Below are 12,191 nucleotides of genomic sequence, written 5' to 3'. Positions count from 1 at the left end.
ATTCTTTTCATTTGCTGTTTGTGAACTTCTGTGCCTTGGTAGTATTGGAGGAAGAGCTCAGCAGAACGGAACATTTGGTTTGAGGGTACAGAAATATTTGCATAAAGCCATATAATAAAGGGCCTCTTCAATGCAAAGTGTCTCAAATGATGGATTAGAAAACATCCAAAGGCTCTTTGAGGGCAAAACTTTTCTCTTGAATTCTACAGATATATACTAAACTTTCAGCAGGCCCACGTGAACAAAAAATAGCTAATGAATGTGGATTATCATCATTAAAAGACTGATGCCAATCCATTTCCATTTTCCAAAATGGTGCCTTTTTTCTACTCATTCTGAAAATGCAACAATATTAGAATCTCACCAACCAGCCCCTAGATGTTGCTTGCCATCTTCTTAAAAGCTTCCCTGCCCAACCGTGTATGCCTTCACAAACAGGAAATGCTCAGAATGATCTACCTGCAATTTTCAGCTGAAGCGAATGTTAGAACCCGAATGTATTTTGGCAGACTGAAGAGCTTTTAAGCAAGTGCTGCACTTTAGACAATGACATTCAAGTAATTCATCTTGATTTTACTAATACCTGAAAAAAATGCGGCTGATGTTTCATAAGGATGCAGGAAAAGTCTTTCTACAATACAAACTGAGTGGATACGATCTTGTAGATGACCCTCACTCGGTCAAGAACCTTGGAGTACGCATGTCTAACGAACTAAGTGCCAAGCCCACTTGGACAACATCGCCAATAATGCATTAAGTGTTGTAATTTGTTGCTTGTATCCTTAAGATTTTTTATTAATATTGATTGTTTCTTCATTGCTTATTTGACCCCTTTGACTGTCATTAAGTGTTGTACCACATAATTCTTGACAAATGTATCTTTTGCTTTTATGTACATTGAGAGTATATGCACCAAGACAAATTCCTTTGTATCCTATCACACTTACCCAATAAAGAATTCTATTCTATTCTGCTTATGCCATCCTTCTTATACATTTACAGAATTCTCCTCTCCCCATGCCATGTATATATATATACATTTGAACTAGTCTGTGATGTCTCTGTGTGTCATATATACATGTGTATATTTTATCCTTTGAGAGCTGAATGCAACGAAATTACATTTCAATGTATGCTGATTAGTGTACATTTAAAGTTACAATAAAATTCTATTCTTATTCTTATTCTTCTTATTTTCTATTCCTATTCTATTCTATTCTGTTCTATTCTATTCTAATCCCAGCGCCTGGTGAGGTCCCACAGAGTTGGCCTTCTCAGGGTCCCGTCAACTACACAATGTCGGCTGGCAGGGCGTAGGGGAAGGGCCTTCTCTGTGGGAGCCCCGGCCCTCTGGAACCAGCTTCCCCCAGAGATTCACACCGCCCCCACCCTCTTTGCAGCCAGGCCTGGGGTCATTAGATCTTTCCCCCCCTGACCAACGAATGTGTTTAGAATAAATTATTGATTGAGTGAATGTTAACTGAATATTTTAATTTTTAGGATGTTTTAAGGTTTTTTAATCATTATCAATTGGATCAAATTGTTTTATTGTGTATTCCTTGTTTGTTGTGAGCCGCCCCGAGTCCACGGAGAGGGGTGGTATACAAATCAAATCAAATCAAGTCAAGTCAAGTCAAGTCAACAAGTCAAGTCAAGTCAAGTCAAGTCAAGTCAAATTAAATCAAAATAAATAAATAAATATTCTATTCTATTCTATTCTATTCTATTCTATTCTATTCCATTCTGTTCTATTCTGCTCTCCTCTCTCTGTAGGGAGCCCTAATCACAGCTAATTTGAAAGGAGGATTTGCAGAAGTCCAAAGAACCATTTTCTCTTACCTCCCAGCTCACACGTACACTTGAATCTGAAAGGAAGGTAAGGCAAGGTGCTTTACACTGCCCTGGGGGTCCAGCCACCGTGGTAATTTCTGCAGCTTCAGAGTAAGTCCCATACTAAAAGAAAAACAGGGAAACTCATGCACACATTTCATATAGCAAAAGGGTTTAGGAGATTAACAGCCACTAATGGCCTGTTACTGGAACGGTAAGGTGCTATGTTCCGGTGGTGGTTTTCGGGATGCGGGCACAATTGCACGCCCCCCCCCATGAGATTTGGCTTCTGCGTATGCACAGCAAGCGAAATCTCACATGAAGATGCCCTTGCATGCGCAGAAGCAAAAATATTGGTGAAAATATCCAAAATCTCAGTCTTGCACATATCCTCACATGAGATTTTACTTGCTGTGCATGCGCAGAAGCCAAATCTCATGGCAATGGGCGCTTATGCGCCTGCCGGACATGTGCGTGCCTGCAACAGCTTTGGAGAGCGCACCAGTAGCACTGAAGATGGAAGTCCTTCACTGATTACAGGATAATAATATGTTCTTCCCCACCTTGACGTTCTTCAGATGGACCGTGATTTGTGGTCCATCAACCAAAAAGTCTATACAATGGATGCATTATAAATAAATATGTATTTCTTTGATTCTTGATTAGGGATAAAGTCCTGGGTAGAAACCACCCCCAAAATTAATACAGAGCAGTGAATGTGGTCTGTTCCCGAACACTTTCTTAATAAACAGCAGTGTAATTCTACACTTTCAGACACACAAATCTCCCCTCTTCTATTTCCACATTTCATCACTGGGCTAGTTTTTCATTAAAACGGAAGGTGTTCCATTACTCTCTCAGTGGATATTCAACAAATTGAATTGTTTCTGGAGAGTACATTCCTCCATAGATAGGATGATTGCCAGCATTTGTGATGGCCCCATTTATAATTGCAGGCAATTATCAGAATTGGGTTCTTCTCAGTTCGCCCCAGTTCGCCTGAACTGGTAGCAAACCGTTGGTGATGTCACAGAGTGGTTGGTGTTAGTCTGTGGATGCCACCATCTTTTTTTTAGTTTTATTTGGAAACTTTTTTTAGACCACATTTGGAATACTGTGTTCGGTTCTGGAGACCTCACCTACAAAAAGATATTGACAAAATTGAACGGTTCCAAAAACGGGCTACAAAAATGGTGGAAGGTCTTAAGCATAAAACTTATCAGGAAAGACTTCATGAACTCAATCTGTATAGTCTGGAGGGCACAAGGGAAAGGGGGGGCATGATCGAAACATTTAAATATATTAAAGGGTTAAATAAGGTTCAGGAGGGAAATGTTTTTCATAGGAAAGTGAACACAAGAACAAGGGGGCACAGTCTGAGGTTAGTTGGGGGAAAGATCAGAAGCAACGTGAGAAAATATTATTTTACTTAAAAGTAGTAGATGCTTGGAGCAAACTTACAGCAGACGTTGGTAAATCCAGAGTAACTGAATTCAAACATGCCTGGGATAAAAATATATCCATCCTAAGAAACATATATCCATCCTAACTACAGGAAATAGTATAAGGGCAGACTAGATGGACCGTGAGTTCTTTTTCTGCCGTCAATCTTCTATGTTTCTGTTTATTTTGGGGGATTTTTTTTGGGGGGGGGGGTAGGGTTAGGTGTTTTTTTTTCTTCTGCAGTGCAGAAACTGAGTCCTGGCACTGTGTATGTGCCACCATCTTTTTTTTTTTTTTTGCCTTTTGGGGATTTTTGGGTGAATTTTCAGCACTGCACATGCACGCTCACGCATGCAGCATGCAATGTGCGTGAAGCCACATGACGCAGGAGGAAGTGAACCAGCAACAAAGTAAGCTAGAACCCAGCCCTGCACTGGATGTCAATTATGCAAGACTGGAGAAGCCAAACGTTTTTTTAGGAGAAGGGTTCACAAAGGACCCTCTTCAAATATTGTTTAGCTTTTACATGCAATATTTTGGTGTGGCCTTTCTTACCCCTCCATCATTCAAAGCTCTCACTCTGAACTGATACGTTGTTCCAGGCAGAAGATTGGTGACAGTACATTCAAGGTCTGGGCCATGATAGACCTCCGAGACCACGTCTTCTGGTCCAGTCATTTCTATGCTGTACGCTGAGATATGACTGCTACTTTCTGATACAGGGGGAGCATCTGGAAAGAGATGTTGAGACAATTAATATATTTGCAATGAAGCCGGTACTACCACTTAGCCAAAATGACTTCCTTTTAACTATCTGTTTTTTCAAATGAGGGAGCTCCAACATTAGAAGTTTTTAAAGAAGAGATTGGACAGGAATTTATCTGAGCTGGTATAGGGTTTTCTGCTTGAGTAGGGGGTTAGACTAGAAGACCACCAATGTCCCTTCCAACTCCGTTGTTCTGTTACCTTTGGCACTGATAAAATTACTAGGACCAGACAATAACAACAACAACAACAACAATAATATCTCCGAGACCGCCTTCTGCCATATGAATCCCAGCGACCGTGAGGTCCCACAGAGTTGGTCTCCTTAGGATCCCGTCGACCAAACAATGCCGGTTGGCGGGACCTAGGGGAAGAGCCTTCTCTGTGGGGGCCCCAGCCCTCTGGAATCAGCTCCCCCCGGAGATTCGTACTGCCCCCACCCTCCTCACCTTCCGAAAGAGTTTAAAAACTCATCTTTGCCACCAGGCCTGGGGTTCCTTAGATCTTCCCCCCCTGACCAATGAATGCTTTAGTTTGACTGTTGAATGAATGATATTAATAGTTTTTTAATTAGAGTTTTAAAGATTGTTTTTAATGTATTAATTGGATTGTTATTATTGTTCTGTTTTTTTTCTGCACATGCTGTGAGCCGCCCCAAGTCCCCAGAGAGGGGCAGCATACAAATCCAATTAAATCTAAATCTACTATCAGTCAACTGCAAAAGGTAGCTTTACCTAGGACAGCTACATCCTGGATTTTCATACATAAATTTTGAAGAAAGATTTATTTATTCAGCATATGGCATAGTGTACACAAACTAGCAATATATATTAACATTTCAGTTAGATTGGTAAAACATAATTTGTTTATTTACTGACTGATTGGATTTATATGCTGCCTCTCTCAGAGGACTCGGGGCGGCTTACAACATATAAAAAACAATTTATTTTATTTATTAGGTTTGTATGCCGCCCCTCTCCGCAGACTCCTTCTGCCGCACGAATCCCAGCGAACGATTAGGTCCCACAGAGTTGGCTTTCTCCGGGTCCCAGGGGAAGAGCCTTCTCTGTGGTGGCCCCGACTCTCTGGAACCAGCTCCCCCTGGAGCTTAGAACTGCCCCCAACCTCCTTGCCTTCCGTAAACTCCTTAAAACCCACCTTTGCCGCCAGGCATAGGGGAATTGAGATATCTCCCCCGGGCCTATACAATTTATGTATGGTATGTTTGTATATATGTCTGATTAATAATGGGTTTTTTAAAATGATTTTAAATTATTAGATTTATTATGAATTGTTCTAGTGCTGTTGTGAGCCGCCCCGAGTCTACGGAGAAGGGCGGCATACAAATCTAATAAATGAATGAATGAATGAATAATCCAATTAATTTAAAACTAGTTAATCTAAAACCCCAGTGGCATTAAAATCAATCATTGCCAGTCACACAACAATCATACATTACATTTGTTGACCAGGGGGCTAGGGTCTAATGGCCCCAAGCCTGGCGGTATAGATGAGTTTTGAGACTCTTACGGAAGGTGAGGAGGGTGGGGGCAGTGCAAATCTCCGGGGAAAGCTGATTCCAGAGGGCCGGGCCCCCCACAGAGAAGGCTCTTCCCCTAGGTCCCGCCAAGTGACATTGTCTAGTTGACGGGACTTGGAGAAGGCCGACTCTGTGGGATCTAACTGGTTGCTCGCACTCATGTGGCAGGAGGTGGTCCCGTATATAATCTGGTCCTATTACTTACAATAAAATATAAATGTTAAAAAGATCTATGTTCAAATACCAATATCTAGGCCATCTAACCACTGAAGCACAGCACTGTTTATTTTTAAAAAATCAGATACAGGACCAGTGATATGACCTCAGCTTGCAGCTGGTCACAACATGATCTGCAGTTTGACGTGGGACCCTGAAGTCATATGGAGGGGAGGATACCCCATTGAAGAAAGAAATGAATTTCAAATGCTAACAACTTACCCCACTGCAACTGTATTTCTTTATGCTTTGGTTTTCCAAGCACTCTGGGTGGTTGACATTGGTCTGGAGCAATGCTTAGCGTACGAACAAGTAAACTTTCAGAACACTAGGAGAAAAAAAAAAGTAAGATATAAAGCTATCTAGCTCTAGTCCAAATTCATTTATAGTCACAATCATTATAGTCTACTTTACTTCAGCTGTAGGCATCTTATAGGCTTTACTCATGGTTAATTTAATCTTGGTTCATCCAAATTTCCCTAAATCGTAAACGAGCCACAAAGGGCAACTTCGCACCATTCATTATGCGAAAATGGAGTTGGATAACTTGTTGTTCAGTATGTTGTGCGAACACGGAACTCTATGCAATTTTGCCTTCCCCATGGAGAAACAAGTGTTTGGATTTGACACTCCAGAAAGAATGAAAACATGAAAATGCACATCAGAAATAAAATATGCTTCAGGAAAGTCACAGTACTTTGGGAAGCTAAAGTATCTAACTGTTCAGTCAACCTCACTAGCAAATGGGTATCATGTTTTTAAGAGATCAAACAATGCACATGGTTTGATAAAGGTCAGAATTCGAGACAGTACACACTCAGTCTGAAATTTGTTAGTGAATTTTAAGGAACAAATTATGGAACAGGCTTCTGAAATTATAACAATGTTTTAAGAGGAAACTTCTGTGATTAATACCAAATTAGTACAGTGGTACCTCTACCTAAGAATGCCTCTACTTATGAACTTTTCTAGATAAGAACCAGGTGTTCAATATTTTTTTGCCTCTTCTCAAAAACTATTTTCTGCTTACAAACCCGAGCCTCCGAAACTGTATCCAGAAAAGGCAGGAAGAAGCCTCTATGGGGCCTCTCTAGGAATCTCCTGGGAGGAAACAGGGCCGGAAAAAGCAGGGAGAAGCCTCCATGGGGCCTCTCTAGGAATCTCCTGGGAGGAAACAGGGCCGGAAAAAGCAGGGAGAAGCCTCCGTGGGGCCTCTCTAGGAATCTCCTGGGAGGAAACAGGGCCGGAAAAAGCAGGGAGAAGCCTCCGTGGGGCCTCTCTAGGAATCTCCTGGGAGGAAACAGGGCCGGAAAAAGCAGGGAGAAGCCTCTGTGGGGCCTCTCTAGGAATCTCCTGGGAGGAAACAGGGCCGGAAAAGGCAGGGAGAAGCCTCTGTGGGGCCTCTCTAGGAATCTCCTGGGAGGAAACAGGGCCGGAAAAAGCAGGGAGAAGCCTCCGTGGGGCCTCTCTAGGAATCTCCTGGGAGGAAACAGGGCCGGAAAAAGCAGGGAGAAGCCTCTGTGGGGCCTCTCTAGGAATCTCCTGGGAGGAAACAGGGCCGGAAAAGGCAGGGAGAAGCCTCCTTGGGGCCTCTCTAGGAATCTCCTGGGAGGAAACAGGGCCGGAAAAGGCAGGGAGAAGCCTCCATGGGGCCTCTCTAGGAATCTCCTGGGAGGAAACAGGGCCTCCACTCTCCCTGTGGTTTCCCCAATCTCACACATTATTTGATTGCTATGGGAAAAATTGCTTCTTCTTACAAACTTTTCTACTTAAGAACCTGGCCACGGAACAAATTAAGTTCGTAAGTAGAGGAACCACTATACCAGGTTAGCCTTCCTCTTTTTATATAACTTTAAATCATGGCTGGAACCGCCATTGCTAAGCAACAGTCAGATGAGACTTATGATCGTGTTGCTTAGCAATGGAAATTCCATCCCAATCATTGCCATTAAGCGAAAATTGCCTGCAAAACACAACCCAGCATAAAATAGCAGCTAAAAATATACACCTCGCCACCATTTGAGGTGTGACACTATGCAAACTACATTCAGAACTTTACAGAAAACTATATAAAGTGATAGCTTCATGAACAACAACACTTACTTTGCAAAAAATAACCTACCAGATCAGTTCTATAAAAGTTGGAAAAAATGGAAAAATAGACCGAAAGAAAATGGTACCCGTTGCTGTCCATTTAGCTCTTACCTGACTGTGTCCACCAGTGCTAATACAGCATGCCCGGAGCTTGTACAAAGTGCCTGGCTTCAAGTATGCACACGTACATTCGGTAGCAGGTCCTCTATATGCAACTTCCCATTGATTTGCTGTAAGGTTAATTGGATTCACTCAGGCAAGTGATGAACTGCTGTTAAGATCCTATCTAGATTTCATTTACATCCCTACCTTTGCAGTGACTTGCAGCAATAGCTCCTTTATGGGAAGAAACTGGCCTATGATCTTTTCAATTGGGTCTTTCCCATTCAATCAGGCCCTTTCATTAGTTGAAAGAGGGATTAGAGAGGTAGGGTTTTGCTTAATTGCCTGATTGATTGATTGATTGATTGATTGATTGATTGATAGATTGATTGCTTTTGTCCATTGCACAATGAGAGTTATATTGGGTATACATATAGCAAATATATAATGAAGGTTGTAGAGGATGGAGGAGTTAAGATATTTCTTCCCCCTAGACCATTAGAAGTTATGCATGGTATGTTTGCGTGTATGTTTGGTTTTATAATAAGGGTTTTTAGTTGTTTTATTAATTGGATTGTTACATGCTGTTTTTATCATTGTTGTTAGCCGCCCCGAGTCTGCGGAGAGGGGCGGCATACAAATCCAATCAATCAATAAATCAATCAATCAATCAATCAATCAATAAATAAATAAATATAGTCATAGTAAAATATATCTAAGAAAGAATAGAAGAGAAAAAATAGGAATAAAATATATCAGTGAAAGAATAGAATAAATATAGAAAAGAAGAATGGTATAGGAGATATAGGAGAGCAATAGGACAGGGGATGGAATTTGTATTTTAAAAATGTTTACTTAAAATTTTTAAATACAAATTTTAAATTTTAAAAAATTATATTTTAAAAATTTGTATTAAAAAAAAAGGCGGCAGAGAAATAGAATTAAATAAATACATCCTTTTGCAATTGTATTTTGCAACTGAAAAACAAACAGACTTAGATTTACGTGGAATCCTATCAGTCTTATATAATCTTAATAGGCAACTATAATTAAATATCACAGCACAGAAAGTAATATTAACTTTTAAAAAACTGGTTACTACATCTGAACTATGGATTTTCATTTTGATTAATTTACCATTTTCATTTAATGATACATAAATCAAACCCTTGAGGATAGTGAATGACTACACTCAAATAAATTCAACCGAGAAATTTCAAGTTACTTGATAAAAGGGTTTTGAGCAGGGGAGGGTTTGACTTAGCTCACCACCAGTTCGCTTCCTCCTGCACCACGTGGGCGCATGCCCAGTGCCCAAAACCGGCCTTGTGACATCACCACCAGTTTACTGATGGTTCTAAAGGACCGGTTAGAACCGGTAAGAAACCACCTCTGTTTTTGAAATCAGTGACACTTTTCTTCCCTGCAGTTATATTTTCTTAAAAATATCATGAATGATTGGAAAAAAAAAAAAGACTATTTATGAATTGAATTTACCTTCACAGCTTCCTTCTGAAACTTCTAATAGATAATTTAGGATTTCTGAACCACCGTTGTCCTGAGGATGCTCTGTTTTTTTTTAAAAAAAAAGGATTGGAGAGGAAAAGAAACAATAAGCAACTTATAAAAATGGGCATGTGCATGCGTCAAGTGCCCACACCCATAATTCAATACCTGGGGAGGGTTTCCCGCGCACCCTGGAGGCCCTTTGGAAGCCGGAAACAGCCTGTTTCCCAACTTCTGTTGGTCCTAGTAGGCTCATGTTTTACTCTCCCATAGGTCCCACAGAGTTGGCCTTCTCCGGGTCCCGTCGACTAAACAATGTTGCTTGGCGGGACCCAGGGGAAGAGCCTTCTCTGTGGCGGCCCTGACCCTATAGAACCAGATCTCCCCGGAGATTAGAATTGCCCCCACCCTCCTTGCCTTTCGTAAGCTCCTTAAAACTAATCTCTGTCATTAGGCATGGGGGAATTGAGACATCTTCTCCGAGCCTATAGTTTATGCATGGTATGTTTGTGTGTATGTTTTGCTTTTTAATAAGGGGTTTTTAGTGACTTTTAATTATTAGATTTGTTATACTTTGTTTTATTATTGTTGTGAGCCGCCCCGAGTCTACGGAGAGGGGCGGCATACAAATCTAATTATTATTATTATTATTATTATTATTATTATTATTATTATTATTAATAATAATAATAATAATAATAACAACTCCAAATGCTTCCTTGGGGGGGATTAAAATGCCCCCCCACCACCTAGAGGCTCTCTGAAAGCCAAAAATGCCCTCCCAGAGCCTCTGTGTGAGCCAAAAATCAACTGGCTGGCACACACATCATGTTGGAGCTGAGCTAGGGCAACGGCTCCATGTGCCAACTGTGGCACCTGCGCCATAGGTTCGCCGTCACTGACCCAAGAGAATCATTTTCTTTTCAGTATCACTTCAGAGAATCAATACTCGATATCAATTCTCTGCAGGCATACACGACATGTATGGTTGGAAATGTTAGTACAGGGTACACGTTTGTTAGGGTTTGCCATTGTAAACTCGTACTATCACTTTAAACTTGTACTATCACTGTAAAAGTGTACTGTCACTTTAACTGTTAAATATTCTAGGCTGGTTCGTCATTAGAGGGCGCCAGTACTCCTTCCCTCAAATGAGGCTGTGAGGCTAGGTCATTCTCATTATTACTTTGCCTTGAGGGGGAGTGTATTATGCTTTGTGTGTATTGTATTGTATTTGCTTAGTGCTTATTGTGAATTGTTTCTATCTTTTGTCTATATGTAAATAGTACTTATTAAGCATAACTAAGTCTGTGTCTTTGTTTCTTTGGCTTTATGACGCACTCTGTTAAAATTCTCTGCTCGGTGTATGTCGAAGGTCTCTTAGCCCAGCTATACCGAGATATACCAACAGGAAAGAGTGCAATACAGTAGTACCTCTAGATATGAGCTGCTCCATATGCGAGTATTCTAAGATACGAGCCACGAGGGGAGAGCAATTTCTTTTCGAGCTCCGAGGCGAGCGTCCACTAGGTGGCGCAAGAATCCTTGCTTCTGGTTATCTCAGAGGGGAAAACCAAAGTCTAAAGCCATTTGTTCCAGATACGAGTTGTTCGACATACAAGCTCCCTTCTGGAACGAATTAAACTCGTATCTAGAGGTACTACTGTATATTGAAACAAAACACCCCCAGTCACTTCAACAGCAATGCCATGCATGTTCAATCAGTTCTTCTTGAGCTTTTAAAATACAGGGATGTACTCTTACCCCATTTCACACTGAAGCCATGAGACGTTACTGGCCCTTTAACAGTGGGTCTGGAGGGAGGCCCTGGTCTGTCTGGGCTTGTGGTACAGACCATGACATCACTAGGACTACTTTTCCCTTCTGCATTGGAGAGAATCAGCTGGAATAAAAACAAAAAACCCTTTTTTGTGAGTCTGTCTACATGTTGCGTTGCACAATACTGTACATTTATCTGCCCAAGTGCTCTGTAAAAGTTTACCCAATTACATGTTAGTTATTTTACCAAAATACAAAGTCACTGCAACTACATTTTTCATTTTGAATCCACAATAATTTTCTGTGCATTATTCCTATGTTTATTTGATTATGGATACACGAGAAAATGTTTTACAGTACAGTAATTGGAGAAATTTTGCAAGTACAAATTCAACAGCTCCGAGAAAAAAAAAAGAACCAGGCTGCCCCCTTGTGGCACATTGTTAAAATTCCGCATAAATTTAAAATTGCACATTGGAAACATATGGGGTGAAATTGTTATTTCTAAGTAAGCAAGATGTTCGAAGATGTTCATGCACTTCCTTGTGAGATAAGACAATACTACTGTAACTTCGAACATTTACTACTAAATGATTGATTGCAACTTGAGGATTACCTATAACTTCTTTCCAATAATAACCATGCCAATGCTGGGATTTAATTTTTTTTCTACCGATTCTAGGCGTGGCTTGGTGGGGTTTGGCAGGGGAAAGATACTGTAAAATCTCCATTCCCTTTCCACTCCAGGGGAAGGTTACTGCAAAATCCAAATTTCCTCCCAATCAACTGGAACTCGGGAGGCAGAGAATAGATAGGGTGGAGGCAGTCAGAGGTGGTGTTTACCAGTTCTCTGAACTACTCAAAAATTCCACTACCAGTTCTCCAGAATTGGTCAGAATTTGCTGAATCCCACCTC

General features: G+C 40.9%; 1 protein-coding gene across 3 annotated transcripts in view; it reads right to left on the bottom strand.

The window, feature by feature from the left end:
• The window catches only part of FNDC3B (fibronectin type III domain containing 3B), a 376,606-nt gene that overhangs the window by 61,647 nt on the left and 302,768 nt on the right, over positions 1–12,191 (bottom strand). For all 3 annotated transcript variants that reach the window (XM_070753641.1, XM_070753643.1, XM_070753642.1), the window contains exons 15-20: positions 11,261–11,399; positions 9,488–9,559; positions 8,000–8,118; positions 6,017–6,122; positions 3,829–4,004; positions 1,840–1,953 (exon numbers count right to left, since the gene is read on the bottom strand). In XM_070753641.1, the coding sequence (XP_070609742.1) occupies positions 1,840–1,953; positions 3,829–4,004; positions 6,017–6,122; positions 8,000–8,118; positions 9,488–9,559; positions 11,261–11,399 (726 nt within the window). The remainder of the gene's footprint in view (positions 1–1,839; positions 1,954–3,828; positions 4,005–6,016; positions 6,123–7,999; positions 8,119–9,487; positions 9,560–11,260; positions 11,400–12,191) is intronic.

The sequence above is a fragment of the Erythrolamprus reginae genome, chromosome 5 (assembly GCF_031021105.1).
Source record: "Erythrolamprus reginae isolate rEryReg1 chromosome 5, rEryReg1.hap1, whole genome shotgun sequence".
Classification (NCBI taxonomy): domain Eukaryota; kingdom Metazoa; phylum Chordata; class Lepidosauria; order Squamata; family Dipsadidae; genus Erythrolamprus; species Erythrolamprus reginae.
Note: the sequence above shows the minus strand (reverse complement) of the source record. Positions and strands in the feature narration are given on the sequence as shown.